Consider the following 22,845-nt stretch of genomic DNA (forward strand, 5'->3'; position numbering starts at 1 on the left):
CCACTGTTCAACCCAGAGCCAGCTTTATCACTTAGGGCATCTATTTTAGTAATCTCGGCAGAGATTTTGTACTAGAAACCAATTTCGAAAAAAAATTCAAAGGGCTGTAAATTTTGAACTAGTAGCCCAATCTTGGAACTGTTTGAAATTATGGATTCTACAGGCACCATTCTATAAGGAAATTTTTTCCGGGTCGATCTGAGACAATTTGTTTTTCGGGCCTCAAAAAAAGGCAGTGTATAACCTTCCTTTTCTACCAAAAATCGACTACACCAAAATTTCTCGGAAAAACACTTTTTCTTATTAATTTGGGTGCGTAGAATCCAAATCAATTCGTACTTTTTCGATCAGACTTCTCAATCAAAAGTTATAGACTAGAATCTAGTGATTTTAAATTACACGTTTTTTTAAAGTGCGTAATAACCTTTTTGAATTTTGTGAGTGTCTGAAAATAAAAACACTTGTTAAATTATATATTTTTGTGTATTAAATAAAATACCCAAGCAGTAGGTATTTCGCCATCACGCGTCGTTTGGAGGAAGAAGTACCAGATCGCGAATTAGAGGCTGTATCAATCTTCATTAAACCAAACTAAATTCAACGGTGAATCGTTTACGTTGGTAGTACCGTTGATGGTCTGTGGTAGTACCAATCAAAATGTATCAAGTAGGTATTACATTTATGTAACTTACACAAATTACGGTTTTTTAAATTAAAAACGTAACGTAAGTTACATAAAAGACATAAATTACATAAAAAAACCGGCCTCTTGTAAGTTACGCGTAATATAACCGTTTTTTATGTAACTTACAAATCGTTATTTTACAATCCACATCACTATTTGTACCCCATCGTTGTGAAAAATTTTAATTTCTGGGGATACGCATTCTGAACTGTTAAATGCCCCTCAACGTTCTTTGTATCACCCATATAACTAAGAAAACCCACGATGCCAGAATCCTGTCCAGCATGTCCTCCCTCACCATGGTGCTTAAGTGTACCTCAAGTACCTCTTCGTCACAACTATAAAATGCTCATAAATCATTAAATAAGACATATTTATTACAGTTACATTTCTTAATATAATTTCATATTCATTTTATTTATATATTTATAGATACGAGATTCATTTCAGGCAGCTTTTATAAAGCCGCACGTGCGATGAATCCCACATTATATTCACATATACAATATTGGCAAAACAATAAACAAGTAAAACAAAATACTGCTTAGATCAGCTCACAAAGATTAGTTTCACGCATACTGGCACTCCTCACATAGTCTGTATCTATAGAGAATTGCTTTGCTTCTTGTGCAAATTACCTAACGCAGAAACATTTCTTAAATGTCTCTCATTGATGTTAGGACTTGACAGTAGGCTTGTATGTCATCGGTATATCGCGCTATAAACACTAATAGTACTTAATAAGAAACAACAACATTTTCAGTACAAAAGTGACGAGAGCTGTAAGATGACAATTGAAGTGAAATAAACGATGGCATGGCGTTATGTACTACATGATTAACGTAAGATCGAAGCCGGGAGAATTTATACAAAAACAAACACACAAAGGGGGGCATCTCTACCGTAAATACACCGATAAAACACAACCTGTCAAATTTACAGTTATAAATATGTATGTATAATTTATTAACAAATATAACATTCAGTAAACTTTGATAACGGAAAAACGCAACCGATGGTAAAAGAGTAGCGCTTTTCCATATGTTTAGACTAGCGGCACATATATATTAATTATTAATAATCAGTTTCTACTAAACTAATAAAAGCATGACGATTTTTGGAGTGACGATTCCGTTTCACAAAGTTCATAAAACAAGGCGAAAAGATTTATTAGCCGAAGAAAGCAATTTTTTAGAAATTTGTACAAATAAAAATGTTCACAAACTTCAGAGCACCAAAGAGGCTTCCAACTTAGCTAAACCTTACTTTATGAACTTGACCGTTACACTCGGCTAGATGTACACTCTTCAATTGTGCTTCTATGTATGATTGTAAGAATAAAGTCTCCATTGCTTACAATAATTCTAAAAAAAAGAGGAAGCTTTGTGCATAAATAAGAGATTTGTCAAAAAGATATTGCACTAACCTTTACAACGTGGCCACGTAACCATCAATATTACAATAGTAAAATTAAAAATATTCGGATCAAGAAATCGAGTAAAATTTAATAATTAAAATGCTTGTAACGTCCTAAGACGATTACCAAATAAAATCGAAGGAGTCCTCACTAGAATGGGCGCGTTTTGTGTACTGCTTCACCTAAATTTACATAACAAAAAAATCTTATGAAGGAATTTGTGTATTTGATAAATGAGGAGCGCGTCCAACTAATGAATGTATCACACTACGAATTAAATCTATAAATAAGAGAATTTATCAAATACACATAACACAGAAATGCTTTGTATAACCAACTGTTACCGTCTGTAGAGAAATAATCAGTAAATAAAGCCAACGTGTTAGTAAAAAAGCGTTGGAGACAAAGCGGCTACTAGATGAAGTGGGCGGTTATAAGAGTTCGTATTGCCGAAGATGCATTCGTTGAATTATATCTCGGCAATCGTTGAATACTCTTTTGATGTTTTCCGTATCCACAGCACAAGTAAAGTGTGGGTAGCAGTAATGTTTACCTTCTCCAGAGGCCGTGCTGATACGCTAAAAACAAACAAATTTCAATATTTTTAACCAAAATTTCTAAGGAAAAAAATGATTATTTTTATGTAGGGAGGAAGATTTTGTACGATTTCCAATACCAAGCGACCACCTTCCAGAAAGAGGATTCCTTGGAATATATCACAATGTTTCTAAAGAAACAACGTCTTTACGCTCTTTTCAAAAACTCAAAAATAGGGTGGTCCATGTGAAAAAATATGTATACAAACTGTGAATAACAATGGCTTCTACATACAAAAGTGCCTTAAGAAATATTTTGCCAAAATCAATTAGCGTTGATAATAAGAAAGTTAATAATACAATAAGCAAATAAGGCAACTTTTTTACCCGCAAAAAAGAAAGAATTTTCCCATTTTTCCCCATAAAACACCCTTCGGAGGACGGGCGCGTTGAACCGTGTAGGGTAGAATTTTTTTTCGCCCCCCCGCGGGGGGGCTGCCGTAAGACGTGAAAAAAACCCGAAAAACACCTTTGCGGACCCGGAGGAAAAGTTATTCGACCTACGGGCTCGGTACTTTCGGAATCCGTAGCCGTTAGGGGTGACCACTTTTACAATTTTTTTCGATCCGCCTCGACCACCGAGGGAGGTGGGAGTAGGATCCACACTAAACGTAAACTATCGTAACCTCGCCGTCGAGACCTTTCCGACGATACCTCTCATACCCTCTTACGACTTTCCTTTACCGAGATTCGCATTTTGGCGACGCCGCCGTCGCGAATCGTCCAAATTGTATTCTTCCCTCATCGACAACAAACGGGTCGCGAAACGTCGATAAAAAAATTTGGTCACAAACGGGTATATATATATATATACTCATTTTTAAAAATACACTCGTATCTACTCGTACGCGATGGATCTCCGAAATTATACGTATAACACGGGAAAAATTTCGACCGCGTCTTCAGTAGGCGCCGGGCGTCAGCCTGTGGCGCTGGGGAGGCGTGTGCCTTTTTTTGCTAAGTCCACGCGCACGGATGCGTTTTAAAGGGGCATCTCTTAATATCTCCCTTATTTACCGGCCGATCTGGACCAAATTTGAACTGTAGCTGCACCCGGTCGGGGGCTCGAAACGGGATTTTCAATTTTTTCCCATCCCCACCCCGACGCATCTCTGTTGTCTTTCGACCTACTTTGGAATCACGCGTTTCGCGGCATTTATAGACGATCTACGCAAAAACTGTTTTTTGGATTTTTTATCAAAAACTTAAAACGCGATATCTCGAGAACGGTACGTCGTAGATGGGGCTTTATAGGTATCTTTGGAAAGGTCTCGATGGGACGGTCAAAATTTCGGAATGGAGGTAGAAGTACCGAAAGGGTGGGAACGGGTGCCTTCATTTCTCCAACCTCTTAATACCTAATTTGAACGAAATCGGACGGTAAACAACGGAGATATAGCGATTTGTAATTTGACGCCCCAAAAACACTTAAATCATGATATCTCGAAAACGGAACGTAGTAGATAGTGGTTCATGGGTGTCTTTAGAAAGCTCTCGATCTAACCTAACTGATGAGAGGACAAATTTTGAAATGCAAAAGGAAACCAATTAAAAGACATTCGTGAACGTGAACGATTAAGTTGAGTTAGTGTTAAGTTACGTTTGGTTAGGTTAGGTTAGGTTAAGTTCAAAGTTCAATATCAAGTTCAAAGTAAAATGGTTAGGTTAGGTTAAGTTCAAAGTTCAAGATCAAGTTCAAAGTAAAAAAATTCGATTTAACTCAATAACACATCTCGACCTAACCTAACTGCCCATTTCGACCTAACCTAATTTCCATCACCTCGACCTAACCTAACTCCAATCTACTACACATTTCGACCGAACCTAACCGCCGTCTCTAATAAAAAAATAAACAGAATACATATGCAGAAAGTTGTACTACAAATGCGCAAAACTTTCTTATTTATATCAATAGATGATAAAGAATTGGTATACAGTTAAAACAGAATCGTATGTTACCTATAGGGGAATTAGGGGGAAATCAACTCACGCTAGCGAAGTCTTAAAATGCGTAGCATTTTTATAAACACATACGCCGAGTTTGACTAAAAAAAAGACTATCAATATATTGGTGCTTTTTTGAGCCCAATCAAAATTCTTTTCCTTTGTTTTTCGCATTTTATAAAAGTCCAACGTCACTTAAAAACAACCCAAACTACAATCGCACAACGGTCGAGCTAAAAAAAAATTTACAAACGGAAAACCACAAAAAACGGCGTGTGATAACAAAACGCCGTGATCGGTAGGAGCGAGCTCCAATCCGATCTAGTTATGATACATTAAAGAAATAGACTAAATTCGAGAAACGCTCTCTACTCGCCAAACAATTAGACATAGCTGAATTCTGTTTATGTCAGTGATTTTCTCTTTAAAATTGACCTCCTGTCACATAGGTCCATATTGTTCTATTTCTTAAAATAAAGGGTGCTTCTATAAGAAAGTATCCAATTTGGACCAACCTGTACAATACAAGAAAAGTACAGAAAAACTGCACATCGAATCGAAGTTCAAGGGCTAATAGAAATTATTATTATAAGTTATGCCAAAAACAAATAATCAGCTAACTGCAGCATAATTAAGGCGAAGGCAAAATATGACTGGAAGGTTCTCATTAAAGTCTCAAACAAAGTGGAGTTCTGTCGAGAACAATATTGGGTAACATTTCTCGACTTTTTAAAGAAATCAACCATCATTATTTCAATGTTAATTCTGTTTAGAGGTTAAGTGGAAAGGGCAAGAGGTGTGAAACAAACGAACTTTGCTTTCCGATCACTTTATCCGTAGTGGAAATGCAATAAACGGCAATGAAGAGGTTATTTTATTAATTGACAATAATAAGCGTGTGTTCACCAGATGTGCACAGACCCTTTCACGTTATCAAACCTTAAAGTTTTATCTACGCACGATTAGAGAAATAATTGTTCGTTACACAATAAATAATGACGCGAGATTTTTTATTTGCAATTACGCTTCTTTAAAATGTAATAAAATTGTTTACAGCTTAGTACTTCTCCCTCTAATCATGGAATATCTACCTAATTAAAAATAAAATTTCTTACCAAAAATTCATCCCTTATAAAATACTTAGCACGCATAACTTCGGGAGGTTCGCTAGTGTCGGCAGGAGCATCCAGTGGTGTTTGGTATCTAGTGAATTCCCCAAAATAATCTTCTAATTTGCTTTTTCCTGTAAACAGATCGATTGTCAGTCCTTAAGAGAGTAAATGACGAAGGGTGTTACCCGCTAAAATTTTTTCGGAAAGCAGGTCTTGCTTGTTAAGAAAAAGAATAACAGAAATTGTGCGTAACCAACGATTGTTCCATATAGATTTAAATAAGTCGAGACTCTCCCTTAGTCGATTTTGTGTGGGATCCTCACGTAACACCATATTGTACGAACTGCACGCTGTTACGAAAATAATGGCAGTAACATCATTAAAGCATTGAATCCACTTTCGTCGTTCGTCACGTTGACCGCCAACGTCAAACATACTAAAAAACGAATGGTAAATACGGACGGTTCGCATCATTTTATGGGGTGAACTAACTGAAAATTGACCTTATCAACTTGGAACCTAGTTTCAAAAATTCCGCTCGTAAGTACTCGGCAGCGCAGTATATCTTGTTCCGTTGGTGTGTAATCGGGCAGTTTAATCGTCTCAACCCTATCTAAAAAGTATTTAGCACAGTCTATGAGTTGGTACTCATTGCTACGATCGAATGTAGTCTGAAACAATTGACATGTAGTGGAATCGGTGAGGGAGAATCAGACCATCATACCTGAACACCCCTGTCCTTCCAGAGAGCTTCCGTATACTCATAGAATTCAGGCGGATAATCAAAATCAGGTCCCGATGCGTAATCTTGAATGTAATCTACTCTCGCTTGGTTCTCGGCATGTTCCAATGCCACGGGTGGTGTTAATGTAGACATTGCACCAGTTATGGTCTGAAACAATAACAGGCATAATTTAGAACAACAGTAATATTTCTTAATTGTTTAAAACACACTTGTTTGGTATTAAAAATAAATGATTTTTGAAAGAATTCGTTCGGAGTAGTTTTGGATTTTGAATATGGTGGCGTGGTTACGGTCTAGTCATTCTTAAATGTGGGAAATGGACAATACTACTCTTCAAATCTTACATGAACTAATTTCAGAATCTGATGAATGGCGAGACAAGCCTCACCCTGAACCGCCAGTATCCCCCAGGCAGTCATGGAAGTCGAGATCGACTAATTAGTATTTAGTTATTATTAGGCTGTAGACTGTAGAGTATTTGCAACATAACTCATAACTAGTCCAGTTCCATTTGCCTCAATTATCACACAGCCCTAGCAGATATCAGAAGAATAATTTAGCTGACTTATTATGACAGGTACTCGGACAGGTACGTAAGCATTTCACAATGTAACGGTGTACCTGCTATAAGTTATTGTTTTGAAGGTAGGTACCTATGTATAAATCATAAAAAAATGACTAAGTCGCAAATTTTATAAAAATGACTTAAATTAATAGGAAACGGTGTGTTCCCGAAAAATTTCAGAGTAGTCGATTTTCGGTGAAAAACAAAGGCTATACACTTGCCTATAATTTGGGTCGGAAAAATGAATTGTCCAAAATAGAAAAGTGTTAAGTCGAAAGTATTTCAGCCTTTGCATTTTCACCGAAACTGTAACTTTTGATCTGAATCTTAAAAAATTGTCCGAGATCGACCGGGAAAAAACATTTTCTTATAGAGTTTGGCCTGTAGAATCCATAATTTCAAACAGTTCCAAGATTGGACTACTAGATCAAAAGTTACAGCCCTTTGAACTTTTTGTCGAAATTTGTAATTAGTCTATAACTTTTGATTGAGAGGTCTGATCGAAAAAGTTTGAATCGTTTTGGATTCTACGTACCAAAATTAGTGAGAAAAAGTGTTTTCCCGAGAAATTTTGGAGCAGTCGTATTTTGATAAAAAGGAAGGTTATACACTGCCTTTTTTTGAGGCCGTAAAAAAAAATTGTCTGAGATCGACCGGGAAACAACATTTTCTTATAGAGTTTGGACCGTAGAATCCATAAATTCAAACAGTTCCAAGATTGGACTACTAGATCAAAAGTTACAGCCCTTTGAATTTTTTGTCGAAATTGCTTTCTAGTCTATAACCTCGTCATTTTCATAAAGTTTGTGATCTAGTCATTTTTTTATGATTTTTATAATAATAATAATAATAACAGCGTATATTAATAATAATAATAATAATAATAAACTACTCGATAAAAAAGATCACTACCTTCGACAAATGTTGGAGAAGCCACAGCTCCTAGATAAATACCAACAAAGGCACACTAAAACAATACCGGCGATAATCAACATTCATAAACTACTTCACAATGAAAACCTAATGGTGGGTATGTGGAAATGTAACACAAGTATGTACGACTGGGAAATCCAACCCGCCATACTAAATTACATTAGAGCGACACACCGTGGAAATATTCAAGAGACTTTTGAAAGATACAAAATAAGGCACATGGAATATAATTTTATATATACGACGATTTGGCATAGTCTAACTAGTGTTTGGTGTGCAAACTACGCTAATGAAGAAGTGAAAAAATGGCAACTACCAAACGAATGCTCAAAACTGACTGCCAGCCTAATAAGTATTCTTAAGGCACTAGAAACTTGTGAAGAGGATGCTAAAGGAAAATATATTATATGCTCTACCTATGAAAGCGGAATAAAACAGCTATCCCAAACTTTACCAACTAACGCACTTGTTCTTGCTATACTAGAAAAGATAACGAACCTGAAAAATAAAGATATTAGAATAAAGATGCTGTACACGCCAATGCAACTAAACACATATGAAATGAAGGCTGTAGAACAACCTATCCAAGCTGCTTCAAAGCAAAATAATAAACTAGGAACAATCGAAAAAATATACTTAATAGACGATGTAATAGCTAGTATAAAGCGTAAAATCAAAGCTAAATGGCAAAACCTATGGGAAGATAGCAACAGCCAAATGAAAGAAATAGTTCCAGATGTGACCAACATCCCTAGAAACGAGCACTTGCGTAAAAGAGATAAAATTATTTGGACAAGACTAGCAATTGGACATACGAGAATAACACACTCACACTTATTATTAGGAAGGAATCGTCCTCGGTGCCCACAATGTGGTGAGATATTAAGTGTACGACATGTCCTACAAGAATGTCAAGCTCTGCAAACGTATAGACAGGACTGTGACGTGGGTGGTGGACTCGACGAGTTAGTAAATAAAAGTACGTTTGAAAAAGTAATTAAATACCTAGAGACAATAAACATTGCACGAGAAATCTGACCACCGAAAACAAATCTTGACCATCGCTGCATGGACATTCAATGATCTAAGTTGTCGAAAATGTCCATGTGGGGATACTAATAAATGGAAAAAAAAAAAAATAATAATAATAATAATAATGTGTCTTTATTAGAATAACGAGTGGCAAATTGGTATTATTATAACAATGTAATAATAATAATAATAATAATAATAATAATAATATTTAATATATATTTATTTATATATTTAATATAAATTTAATATAATAATGATATTTTTGTTTTGTTTTCTTCTTTCCTGATAGCGTTGACTATTGGGGCCATTAATAGCTATGTTGGTAAGTATGAATTACATACTATCTCTAGATTTCCAATGTGAGTGTGTGAATATTTATTTTATTTTTATTTTTCTTTAGAACCCTACATAACTTCACCAGACACAGACACTAATCGTTACTTGATTTTAATCCGTGCGATTAGTTAACCAGGCTAGACCTGAGTTCTCACAAGAAACACCGACAATAATAATATTTATTGACGGCCAAGCCAATTTATACATACATTATTAACAATTAACAATCGTATTTTAATAAGTATAACAAGATATAGATATTAAAATACAATAATAAATTACAAAATAGCAATGAAAAACCCACAATTAGTAAATATAATATATTTATAATAGAAATTTAGATTGTAAGATAGACGCGATGCATTTGGTATTTAAAAAAAAGATATCTATGTCACTGTATCTATTACATAGAGATGGTATTCTGACAAAGGGTTTACTTAATGACCTACATCTACTTTGAAAATGATCTTACTTCTTGTTCCTTTTGTTGGTAATGAAAACTCAATTAAACATAGTAAATTTGGACACTTAATTTTTCCACCACATAATTTTGCTTCAAATAAAATATCTGATATTGTTCTTCGATCCTCTAGTGATAAAATTGAGTATGTCGAAGTGATATTGTGTAAATAAAACATTCAAAGTTTTTAACACTTGTCAACCGAAAAAAATATGTAAGACGAACAATATCACAGGTTACAATTAATACTTATCACAGAGAACAGTCTCACCGAAAGTCAGAAAAAACGTTTGTTAAAAACTCCTTGATTCTGTAAAAAGCTCTCGAAAAAGCTTTTGCAGTCAAGTACTGTTTTATGTTTAAGGCTTACTTTAAATTGGAATAAGTTAAGTTCAGTTGTTTAATTTGAGAAGGTAGGACGTTGTATAAATGTATCCAATAATAATTTCACGAAAATGTAGTCCTGTCCAGCCTCACAAAAGGTAGACTTACGTTATCTCCGAGGTTACCCCTATTAGCCTATTACTGGTCTGATAGTTATGGCACGTAGAGTGTACCTCCAAATTTTCGATGTTTGCTCTTATGTACAGAAGGCACTACATACCTACAATTTACATTAAGTACATACTTACATTGTGAAATGCTTAAATATAGACAGAGAGCTGGCTACGGACTTATCGCTACATGGCACCCTTATTTGCCTTCTAATTCCTGTAAAATGTACACCAAAAGGCAATGGGGATATCCCAACCGAACTGTACTACTTAAATGTTGGGAGTAAAATACACTCGTGAACTGGAGAACCAGAGAATCTTGTAAAAATATGACAATATTGAGAATAGTTCAGAAGTGGTAGTGAACTACCAGAAATAAGAATATCAATTAGGGCAAAAAAACCCGTAAAAACATCATATGAGGTTGCCTAATCACCCATATAATTTTTGGCGTGTGATCTTCCTTTAATGAATTAAAACTTCATGACATGCCAATTAATACCTTTATTAAATTACTTAATGGACAGTTTTTTTTTCAATAAAAGAAGAGCGAGTCTAGTATTATCTCCCCATGTCGAGTGGTGAAAATTTTCACCCGGTATGTCGATACATGCGGTCTCACTGTTTGAATACAAATTGCTTAATTAATAAATTAATAAATAGTTTGTATGCGACTATTAAAAGTTCGTGCTTTAAATCGGCCATTTTTAAAAGTAATTAAGAAGTATTAAATCAAACAAGAGTAATGTAAGATGGCCTCGTACGAAGTTATAAATAAACTATTTATTTCTTAATTTTTTTAATCATTGCAATTCTCAACTGATAATGGCAATTTTTAAGTAAGCCTAATTGCAATAGAATTCGGGCTGAAGTGGGAGCCTTATACGATCAACAACTTGAAGTCTCAAGCTGTTTTCAGTAGCGCAAAAAGTTTTTCGACAAATTAATTTGTGTACTTATCAGTTATGCAATACCTAAATTAAATGTAGCCGGCTCCAGACAAATTTCACATCAGAACACACAGACAAACACGAGGCTTACTCGACGAATATCGATACTCACCAAAATAGCGTCTCGCACATTCTTCTTTATATCTTCTATCTTTTGCTTCCTCTCCGTTTCACTAAATCCGTTGACATGAAGAATTCGCATTTGTTTAACGATTGTCGATTTACCAGATTCACCAGCACCGAGTAGGAGCAATCGATGAGTCGCACGATATACCTGCTTGTCCTTTTGTAACTGCCGATTAATTTGATCACTGATGCGTTTCTGCGATCTGGAATCATCTCCGCCGGCAGTCTGTTGGGATTCCCTATTACCGAAACAGCCCATTGCTGCGAGCGAGGACCACCAGCAGCCGGCGCCCTTTTCGGCGGCCCCAGGGCCGCACTCTGGGCCACCCGTCGCCACCGTGGCCGACGTCGTGTCCGCCACACTCACTTTCGTAACATCCAGCTTACTCCCGGTACGACGACGATCACTTGCTTTGATTCATATCCGATTGAAAACTAGGGATCATTTCGGATCCTCATTGCGTAGCACAATATTGACATATGTCCTACTGCTGAAGGGCACTCATTCACCCTCACCTTCTCCGGCGAGTGAACGAAATCGCGACGTGCACTTTTTAATATTGCGATAGTAAACAATGGCGGTTTAATTTGAAATAAATTCGGGAAAATGGCTCCGCCGCATACTAAACTATAAGTAGAGAGAGATTAGGACAGTAGTTATTTTTAAGTGTGGAATTACAAAAATAGCCAAATACCAACACTAGATATGCATTAAATGGCTCACGCCGCACACGCGTCTATTTAAAAATAGAAAATTTTTTACACTTTTATCGTGAATCCTCTGCCGGAGTTCACAAAAACTACTTGATACACCCCGACAGTAAATCGAATTCGCAAACTACGCTTCGAATTCTGCCTTTAACGACCCTCTTTAGTTGGAAACACCAAAAAGGGCGGATATAAATCGACAAAAATTAAAGACATAAACACTTGTCACTGCATCCCTTGTAAATCGTTCCGAAAAACCTGATGACAGCAGACAGGTGAATCCAACATGTCTGACTACAATTCTTTGTTTTGCCATGCGCGCCGCCTACACAAACGTGCGCCTCAGGTTCCTCTTTGCGCTTATACACACTGCGTTTCGTAATTAATACCTTACCACTATCCATGTTATGTATTTACGGGATCATTACCAAATTTTGCTCGTTTCGATCTTTAAAGCGCGGTTTAGACGCTACAATTTATCGTAACGATCGAATCGTTACGATTTATCGTTGCGTGTGAACAGAGGATTGTAGCGATTTATTGGAATTGGAATTGGATTGGATGGTTGATGGCGGTCGGCTTCAATTTCTGCGAATTGTAGCGATAAATTGGAACGTGTAAACAATAACAGTGATTTATCGCTACGATTTGTAACAAATTTTGCCGACGTGAACCATTTTTGTATCCATTTGGGCTACTTGGACTGTCTCTAGCGCACACGTTTTACATTTGGCAATTGGCGATCAAGTTTGGCCACCCAAAAAAAATATTTAGCGACACATGGCTACTGATAAATCATAATCGAGATTAAGATTCTATTGTAAGCAACCAATGTAAGCAAAAAATGCGAGTATAATTTATATTTCGATTTATTGAACGATAAATTGGACAATTGATCGTTACGATTTATCGAAGCCAAGATCGTAACGTCTAAACCGCGCTTAACTGCGAGTTGTAACCAATGTCAAAAGTGTGACACATGCACTCAGACCTTAGACTATACAGTACATGGATTAGTATTAGCACAGACAACATATACTACAGACGGTCAATCTTAAGGGGAAAAAGCACGCTAGTTTTGTTTCAAATGTCCCCTTATTTAAAAACCTGCTATCCCTCTATTTTGCTCCATCTATTAGCGCATACAACAATGTGTTGGTTCTTCTACAGATTTCTTTTATTGGAATGGTTTTGCAAATTGTCTGGGGAAAGAAGTATTGATACCTTATTGTTAGAAAGCTGTCCTACAAGAAATCCCCATAATTTACATCTGGGGCGAAGTGCTGATAATCTTTGCAGGTACACATACAAAGATTTGTTAATGTGTATTTTTATTAAATAAAATATTACAAATTTATATAGGTATTAAAACTTTGGAATATCTTGGGTTTCACCGCGTGCGAGGTCTTCAAAAAGTGCACTAGGGAAGCCTCTCATGCAGTTCCGATGCCAGTAGGTTATTTTTGTTAGTCTAGTCTAGACACCTTACACGACCCGGTGTGCCTTAGAAATATAATTCGATCAAAAGTCTGTCATTTTCTGAAAAAGGCGGCTTTTCACGGACTTCCTGTATCCGGATTACATTTCTGGCGCTACCATTGGATTCCTCGGGTTAACATCATACGAAATCGACACCCAGATCTCGTCTCTAGGCCATATTTAGTTTTTAAAAAAATGTTACAATAAATCACCCCCACCCCCTCTAAAATCTACCCACACGGGAAATGTGAAGTGTTCTTCGGGTCAAATCGTTTAAATGGCTCTAAGGAATAACTGTACCAAGTGGCACCTTGGTATAAAAAAATGCAGTATCTTTCAAGAATTTCCGTTATACCGCTAGTACTACTAGTTTCGAATACTTTTGGAGCTAATTTGACTGGACTATGTTGACGCTACACATTGACATAAAATAAATAAAGTTCGTTAAGTGCTCCCTCTCCTAATCAAAAAATTTTGTGATGGTATTATCACAGATACATATAGGTAGGCAAGGCCGTGCGAGGGGGAGGGGCGAGGGGGGCCCAGGCCCTGGACGCCAAGTCTGGGGGGCGCTGAAGTCGCCCGTCGTCGCCTTCGTCGGAAGCCTCAAAGGCGTGAGTGAAAGATTTACCTCGAATTATATAAACGAATCAGTACATACTCTTGTTTCGTATTTTATAAATTCAGAATCAGTAAAAATTTAAAAATTAAAAACTGTCGCGTTTATAAAGTCGGTAATTCCATGGAGTTAGGAAATCAAACAAAAGCGCCTGCATTTGCCATGTTTGATCTCAAATTGCCATGGCACCACTGATGATTTTCTTAAAAGCGCCAGTTTTTAGTTATCCAATTTCTTGGATTCAAAGTTCAGAAAATTAAAAGCTATAGTATGCATGGATTCGTATTTTTTTTCTCTACAAAAAACCTAAATAGACTTTCTCTCTAAAATAATTAGACAAGTCAATAATCAGAAATGAAAAAATTACTATTGCAATTCCTATGGTGCGTTGTTCAAGTCACCACCCGGTATAATATATTTATTATGGAAAAACAAAAATTATGTTTATTATTCTAATAAAATCTTTCCTTGTCCAACCTCATAATTTTATATGTGGAGGCCAAATTTAGTTTCCGCCCTTGTATAACCAAACCCTCTCCATCAATTTTTTAAATGTTTAGAAAAGAGAAAAATGAAGAATTAAAATGTATCCTATTTCATGTAATTTATGATGCTATACAAGTGAGCGCTTATCTTATCTACGTAAGGCCGGCGTTCTGAAGCCGAGGAAATAAGGTTTGAGTATATGTATTTTATTTTTACAAAAATGACTCCATCTATTACACACTTTTACCACACACAACAGTTTTCTGTGCGTCTACCACATTTTACGACAATTTATTTCGACTGCTTCAAGGTAGACAACACACTAACCGTACTCTATTAGGTGTTGCGTTTTTTTCTATAGCATTGCATTGACCGTCTGTAGTATATGTTGTCTGTGGTATTAGCCTTATGCTTTCCATACAAAATGAGTGGTCACGGATAGGGAGCACTGTAGTCGCGGATATGTGAATCTCAGGGTAAACTAAAGTCGTGTAGCATCACTCGGATCGCGTAAAAAGCAGCATCTATAGCAACCGCGTAGTATCGGATGCTTTAAATTATCTTCTATACGTCTTCAAATAAGAATAAGTTTGCTTACTTAACATTTCTAGGCGATTAATTAATTGATGTGCGTTAATTTAAAGGTTGACAATCTCATATCCATGTAAAGTACCTATTTCGATCCACTTTGCACTTTGTGAACTTGTTCTGTTGTTGTTGTGTTAATAGCTAATTTTATGATCTGGACAAAATGGGATTCTGGGTGACGTCATTCGCGTATTTTAATACTGAACATTTATTGGCTGAAAGTTACGAGGCAACCTACTCTCTCTACAATGCGATCAAAAATAAGTTGCTGTCGAGTGACCTTTGGAATTTTTGTTTAGGTACATGGGAAATCGTACTTAAATTGAACTTCCAAAGGCTACTAGCAAGCAGCTCATTTTTGATCGCCCGTTATTAACCTTGGTTGTAAACACGAACTCGCAGTACAAGAGTCATCACAAAAAGATTGACACACCCTGTACATTTTTCATTTGCCGGGGAAGGGCTAAGGGGGATCACAACAAAAATTTTAGCAAAACACAATGAACGACGATTCAAATAAAAACTTTGTAAATTTATTTTGTGATTTTAGCTTTAATACCGTCTGTAGACTATGCCTTGAAAAAACTCAGCCGAACAAGAAAATGTCCCAGCTCTTTGAGCCAAAGCAAAACAATTTAATTAGCGATCTACCCGGAATGATTATGGCTTGTGCTTCCATACAGGTAAAAATTGATATACATCCAACTTCCAATGCACGTAATTTTTAGTAGATCATTGAGGGGGATGGTTTGCCAAGCACGATTTGCAGCAAATGTTTGGCAAAGTTAAACGTTGCGTGGCAGTTTAAGCTTCAGTGTGAAAACTCGGATGCGAAATTGAGGCAGTTTTATTTCAATAACTCTTCACAACTGCCAATTGCGCCGGTGTTTGATGGGTTCGGCTTTGATTTAAAGCATGAACAGCACGTTTGTGTTTTAAAGTCCGAATTGGATGTCGCAAATTCTTACAATAATACATCAGAACTTATTTCTGGAGGCAATGTACGTATCGTACAAATTGTACACCAATTATAACTTTAGTTGTAGCTTGCCACCCCACCACCGCTTAAGAGAGAACAGGAGTGTAAAAAGGTGAAAACGAAGAAAATTAAACGTCAAAAGACAGAAAGGAAGGACTTAAAAATACATCAGTGTGATACCTGCGGGAAGACATTTAACAGACGAGAATATTTGACACAGCACATACGAATTCATACAGGTGAAAAGCCATACCATTGCCATTTGTGTGAGAAACGTTTTGTAAATTCGGGCCATTTGACCACTCACATGAGAACTCACACAGGAGAACGTCCACATTCGTGCACTTTGTGTCCGAAAGCATTTTCGACACGTCAAGAATTACATAAACACACAATGGTTGATAGTAAGATTTCATTTTCCACGATTGTAAATCTGCTTTCAGGTGCACAACGGCGATCGACCTTTCGTGTGTAAAATGTGCGGTAAATGCTTCGGTAGTTCCAGTAATCTATACTCGCATTTGAAACATCACACGGGCGAAAAGAATTTCACCTGCGAACATTGCGGGAAGGCGTTTTATACCAAGCAAGAGTTAAAGCAGCATTTGGTCGTTCATACAGGCGAAAAAGCATTCCTTTGTGAATTGTGTAATAAGCGTTTTTCACAAATTGCCCATTTGAGACGACATTCAAAGCTGCACAAATAATGCAGAAATTGGTATATTCACCCAAGCACTAAACATATCAGTATTCTTTGAGATATTCTAATGATAAGCTTACTTTTGTCATTTTTTTGTACTTAATGTGTGTCATTGTTTATATATTTATGTATTTATTATAAATTTAAAATTTGGAAAAGTAGTTTTGCACGCAAATTTAGTGAGCTAATTGCTCAGCTGTGTGCATTGGTCCCAAAGACATTGTGATTAATTTTGATAGTTACATTTTATTTCAAAAACAGTATCAATGGATGGTATAGATACTTATAGGCAACCAACTATACACGTGAGTAAGATTTCTCTCCAAAGGTATGCAACTGTCATGTGAGCAATTCGAACTTATTTGTAACGTCACTACGAACTTTGCCGAACGCATTTGAAAACTGAAAGTAGAAGTCTCAAAAATTCGAGAAGGGTTTCGGGAATATATAAATTCTTGAAGCCAAAAGAAATTTTAAAAACAACTCTTGTTTGTCGCCTGTAGTGCCATAGTGGTCGTTGCCTATAGCCATTTATTCTATGCATACCTAAAAAGACTTTAATACGAAATAAATTAGGGGAGCCAATAATCCGAAATGAAAAAATTGCTATGGTGCGTTGTTCCGGTATAAATTTCATTTTGGCTTAAGTAGGCAGTTTTGGCCAACCCAACGCACAATATGCTTAGGTGCATAACTTTTTAATGTTAGACAGCGAAAAGCAAGCAAGGACAAGAGCAGTTAGTGGACTAGAAACATTAGACAGGATGAGACAAAACTGGTAGTTACAGAGGTACAACTCGAAGCACAATTTTTTACTGCTGTTAGGAGATAAGCTGCGATGTTCCATGTCATAATCACTTTGTTTACATTCAATTAAGAGAGGTGAGAATTGAATCAATAAACCAATTATTTGTTTCAAAAAGTTACTTTGTCCTGCAAAACTGCAAATGCAATTTTTCTGTTGAACCAAGAGTGTTGAACAATAAATATCGCAATTTCCGTCTCATTAATGTATATACAACATAATTTAATATACATACTAATAACATTCACAACTTAATCCTATTATACAGTGTTTGTAATAAATATACATACTTTGAACAGTAAATATGTGCTATCCTATTAAGTACATAATAACAAAGGTTTTCACAATCAAAAGAATGTGACAACGAGTCTCTCTTACAATTAACAGTTGTGCTAAATGTATTAACGTGCAAAAATACATTTGTACAATAAGTCTTTCTGGGTTACATTGAAGGCAGATTAAAGGAGTACATTTCAGTCTAGTTTGAAGAATTATTGCAGTAAACTAGAAACACTTAATAGTGTCGGTTAGTAATTTGGCACTAAAAGAAAGCACAACCAAAAGAATCGTACAACCTTTTTCGAGGTACACAGTCACATAATACATAATCTCGATAAAAATTAATATTTGGCTTTCGAAAAACAAAAAATTAAACCTATTCCGTAATAATAAAGATTACATACTTTCAAAATAAAAGGAAGCACTTGAATTAATCATGACCAACATGCAAGTTCCGAAAAACGCACACATAATTTACAAATATGTTATTGGCACCATTCGGATTACTGAAAACAATTGACTAATTTTTCCAACTACTTCAGGCACAGCTTACTTTATACGAATTCTCGTAACCCCCTTTACTTCGCATTTGCATCTGAAGCGCTGTCAATTGATCGTTAGGCATTTCTATATCTCGACTGCCTATGTGAGCGGTATGTTGAAAGTTCATAGGATTCCCGATCATTGACCTGCGTTCAACATTTTATCTCACAGACACGATTTAAAAATTCATTACCTATCGATTCTGTGCCGATGCCTCTTCTGAGGTTGTGATATGCAACAGCTAAACCACGAAACCCACAATTCCCCTACAGCAGTCATCTGTAAGCGAGATGTGTTATCAACTTATGAACCACGAACTCCCGATTAGGGAATGTGTCATCAAATGAAAATATCACCTTTTGCACACTGGTCATAAGGCCTAAAGTTTGGGAATTCCTTAACCGAACCTGTATCTCAATTTTATAGTTAATTAAATAGAGCTAAACAATGGCCTACCTTTTCGTTTCGCTTAGAAAAATAGGAACTTAAATCACTTTGAGTCACCGACAAAATAACTTAATTTAAATAAAAAGTAATTCACTTTTGTTGCTTAAAAATATTCAAGGATACTAACGTCAACATTCGTGTAACTTCATGACTGACAAGTGACATTAGGGATTTTCCGTTTGTTACTACTTCTCTGGAGTTGGTCCTGAATCATAGAATAAAAGGCTTACACAAGGCCGCTTTTTAAAAATTCAAAAAGAAAAGACGGTATCATTAAAAATTACGCTTTGTAGGGCAACGGATAGGAGTTTTCTAGCGTTTTTCTCAATAAGGGTCGTTTATGGGCGATGCCATTCCACTTACGAGTATATCTAGTTCAATGATATTTTATTACTGTTAAAATAAATAGCAACAAGAACAAACTAGCATAAAAATGGCTTTCGCCCTAAGGGCTAAGGGTACGTTTATGTTGGAGCTGCGATAACTGATGAGAGTCGCGACAAGATCGGCGAAAAATTAATTTCTATGATGTGCAGGCCTGCAGGGTATAGTGGAGCGAGTTAGACGAGGAACAGACGGGCGGACAATAAACCGTGAAGGAGGAACTTCTTTCAAAAATGAGTCCCCTAAAAAGCGCAAACGCTCTGCACACCTTATAAAAATCCAAAGGTACATGTTTGGTATCCATATGACATCACGTGATAAAAGCAAAGATAAGCAGCACAATTAGCGCCGCTCTTCTGCCAAGCGTCGCTTTGATACAACATCTGCATATAAAACAATAACATCATTTTCTTTACTTTTTTAGTGTCGTCGCTCTTACCGTTAATTTTAGCTCCAACATCAATATACCCTAAGGCGAGAAACTTGAGCGCATTTTCCATGCATTGCATACCTGGTGTTTACAATATGTGATATGTGTACCTTTACTAGAAGCACACATTAATTGTCAAGATTTTTCCTGGTTCAGGTCCAAGTCCCTGAATGAAAAAGAATGAATTATAAATATTGAACACTGTAGGAGTAGTTACAATATAAGAAAGAAATAACAATTCAAGAGACTATGGTACTAAATAAATTATCATGCAGGGAAGGATTTTCCGTGTAGCAGTCTCCTAGCAGAAGTGTACCATGTTGCATATGTACTACATGAAATAAAAAAATATAAAATATTCACGAGGAATTGACTAAACTTATAGCTTTTATGTGACATTTATATGTACTTCTTGATATTAAAACATGGGTGTAACTTTAGCAGTTTCCATGAATTGATCAGTCCTTTCAGCAGGGTCATACAACGGACTATTTATGTGTACAAAGGAAAATAAGTTAAGGCATAATTATGCACGCGCACACCCAATGTTTGTTTTTACTAGAATCTTTGGTTAAAATTTCAAAAAAATATTTATAAAGAAGTTGAAGTTGCACATGCGCACGTTATCATAGTATACCTTAGTTTTTTCTTGGTTTAGGCGCCAGATCTACAAGCTACCAAATGCAAACACAACGAACTAAATATCTTGAAAACCGTAGTAGTCAAGGCCTTGGACAGATGGAGACAGTGGCCATAATAGCGCCTTCCAAACATGAGTAGGAAAATGCGCTAAAAACGATTAGACAATTAATGATTGTATTTCAACATCCTAATCTCGGCGCCTCCTAATTAGGCCAGTTATCAGCAAATGGTATTAAACGTAACGATTTGAAAATTTATTTTAATGAATTGATAAATAAATAAACTTTATATACAGAAATGTGATATTTAACACAAGTGATGAGTTTTCTATTTAAATCTCAAGCTTTAAATTTTTTCTCCAAACATTAAAACATTTGGAGAAAAATTATGTTACATAAGGAACAAACACTGGTGGCACAAACTCCACCGCTTCTCTTCCTTATGAATTGATCTTCATAAGACACAATTTCAAATATGTTGCACCTCATTAATTCCGTGGTGGGAAACATCCTTCATTCCCAACACAGATCCAGTTTTCTTCCCACAGTTAAATTTATGCGACAAATAACATCCTATGTGAATACATTTGTTTCCAAGAAAATTAACTTTCAGATAAATTTAACTGAGTCAATAAAACCGGCTATCTATACAAAGCATGATGCGCAACAGTTTTGTAACTGCGACTACCATTTGCAGTTATTGTATTCGAGTCCAAGTAACGAGTAACAGTCAGTACGTGAAGACACTGTCAACATTACTAGTTACCTCACATTTATTTACTTTTAGGTAACGTCACGAATACACTTACATCTTGGTCCATAATACTCTTTTAAATATTACCTACACAATAGGTAATTACTTATAAAATAAATCAGTGCACTATCAATTCTTATGCATTTTTAAATGTCTGATTAAATGAGCCTTCTGCGAAAACCTCTTATTACAGTATTCACATAAGAACGCTTTTTCCCCAGTATGAACTAGCATGTGTTGATAAAGCTGTCCTTTCGTCGAGAAGGCTTTTGTACACTGATCGCAATGATAATTCTTCTCTCCCGTATGAATTCGAGTGTGTGTATTTAAATTACTGGAACTAGCAAACCGTTTCGGACAGTACGTACAGCCGTACGGTCGTTCTGATGTGTGTATAGCTATGGTGTGCTTTGTGAGTTGTTGGGCCGTTGCAAAGGCCTTGTTGCACGCGGCGCATATGTGATTCTTTTCTCCTGTATGTGTACGCATATGAGTGTGTAGATGTCCGCCGTTAATGAAGCGTTTATCACACAAATGGCAGACGTATGGCCTTTCACCTGTATGAATACGAATGTGATGGATTAAACTCGGTTTTGTTCTGAATATTTTTCCACAGGTATCACACTGATGAGGCTTGGTTTGGTTTTTTAGTTTCGTATTTGAAACTGGTTGCGGTATGTCGAGTGACAGCTGTTCAACTTTCATTGGCACATCAACATTTTTCAATTCGTTATATTCCACTTTGAGTCCATCTAAATCATTACGTTCGATTTCGTTTAACGAGTTGGACGACATTAACTGAACATTTTCTAAATTTTGCAGTTGAGGTTCCGCGTTTTGTGGTACGTCTAACTCCTGCACAACGCTCACTTGTTCGAGATTATTTAAAATTTGGCCATTATTATGAATTGCCGAATTATCGGCAATAACTTCCTCCGAAAATTGCATGCCATCACTAATGTCTTTCTTTATATCTATAAAGCTGGATAAGTCCGGTGCCGTAGGTAAGTGATGTAAGTTCTCAAAGCACTGTCTTAGCTTCGCGTCGGAACTCTCGCATTGCGATTTAAATTGAAACGCCACATTCAGTTTTGAGATACATTTTTGGCAGATATAAGGCGGTAATCCGTCCCCTTCCAATACCTACAATTAAGTTACCGAAATGTGTAAAAGATACAAACAACAACAATAATGGCCATTGTTTACCTGAACAGAGGCGCAGGCCATTATTAAAATAGAGAAATGGGGTGGTTTGATTGGATCAAAAATCGGCATAAGTTTTGGACCTTTCTCTAAACATATTCGGCATATATTGTTTATGTTCATTGTTAAATAATAATTAAATAAATCGCTCTGAGCTTGTGAATTTCTAATATTGTTCAGCTGCGCCATGTTCACAAATCAAATTATTTCTTTACCATGTCCACCAATCTTTCAACTTTATAACTCCCTAGAAATAAATTTAAGTTACTAGATGTATACAGTGTGTTCCAAACAGGAATGAGCATAGTAGTCTCTCAACGATGACGTAGTACATTATTCGGCACGTAGATTGTAGACAATTAATTATTGGTAGTTTTACTTGACTTTTGGAGGGAATAAATC

General features: G+C 36.2%; 4 protein-coding genes across 4 annotated transcripts; 1 reads left to right on the forward strand and 3 right to left on the reverse strand.

Annotated features, from left to right (window-relative positions):
• Positions 1-1,039: 1,039 nt before the first annotated feature.
• On the reverse strand, positions 1,040-12,413 carry LOC116158772 (guanine nucleotide-binding protein G(s) subunit alpha). Its single transcript, XM_031471609.1, has 6 exons — positions 11,385-12,413; positions 6,479-6,646; positions 6,247-6,425; positions 5,940-6,190; positions 5,758-5,885; positions 1,040-2,680 (listed from the first exon to the last, which is right to left on the reverse strand). Exons 1-6 carry the CDS (start codon positions 11,655-11,657, stop codon positions 2,534-2,536), a joined length of 1,146 nt encoding a protein of 381 aa, XP_031327469.1. The 5' UTR covers positions 11,658-12,413; the 3' UTR covers positions 1,040-2,533.
• Positions 12,414-15,738: 3,325 nt separating this feature from the next.
• LOC116180789 (zinc finger protein 805-like) lies at positions 15,739-17,676 on the forward strand. The gene is made up of 4 exons (XM_031500919.1): positions 15,739-15,961; positions 16,010-16,279; positions 16,325-16,654; positions 16,701-17,676. Exons 1-4 carry the CDS (start codon positions 15,779-15,781, stop codon positions 16,962-16,964), a joined length of 1,047 nt encoding a protein of 348 aa, XP_031356779.1. The 5' UTR covers positions 15,739-15,778; the 3' UTR covers positions 16,965-17,676.
• A 78-nt stretch (positions 17,677-17,754) lies between these two features.
• On the reverse strand, positions 17,755-19,200 carry LOC116180796 (CDC42 small effector protein homolog). The gene is made up of 5 exons (XM_031500926.1): positions 19,041-19,200; positions 18,941-18,991; positions 18,778-18,863; positions 18,595-18,730; positions 17,755-18,547 (listed from the first exon to the last, which is right to left on the reverse strand). Exons 2-5 carry the CDS (start codon positions 18,956-18,958, stop codon positions 18,545-18,547), a joined length of 243 nt encoding a protein of 80 aa, XP_031356786.1. The 5' UTR covers positions 18,959-18,991; positions 19,041-19,200; the 3' UTR covers positions 17,755-18,544.
• Positions 19,201-20,719: 1,519 nt separating this feature from the next.
• LOC116180778 (zinc finger protein 93-like) lies at positions 20,720-22,666 on the reverse strand. Its single transcript, XM_031500909.1, has 2 exons — positions 22,447-22,666; positions 20,720-22,383 (listed from the first exon to the last, which is right to left on the reverse strand). The coding sequence occupies exons 1-2, from the start codon at positions 22,630-22,632 to the stop codon at positions 21,370-21,372; spliced, it is 1,200 nt and encodes a 399-aa protein (XP_031356769.1). The 5' UTR covers positions 22,633-22,666; the 3' UTR covers positions 20,720-21,369.
• Positions 22,667-22,845: the final 179 nt, after the last annotated feature.

This window comes from Photinus pyralis, unplaced genomic scaffold (genome assembly GCF_008802855.1).
Source record: "Photinus pyralis isolate 1611_PpyrPB1 unplaced genomic scaffold, Ppyr1.3 Ppyr1.4_LG1, whole genome shotgun sequence".
NCBI lineage: Eukaryota > Metazoa > Arthropoda > Insecta > Coleoptera > Lampyridae > Photinus > Photinus pyralis.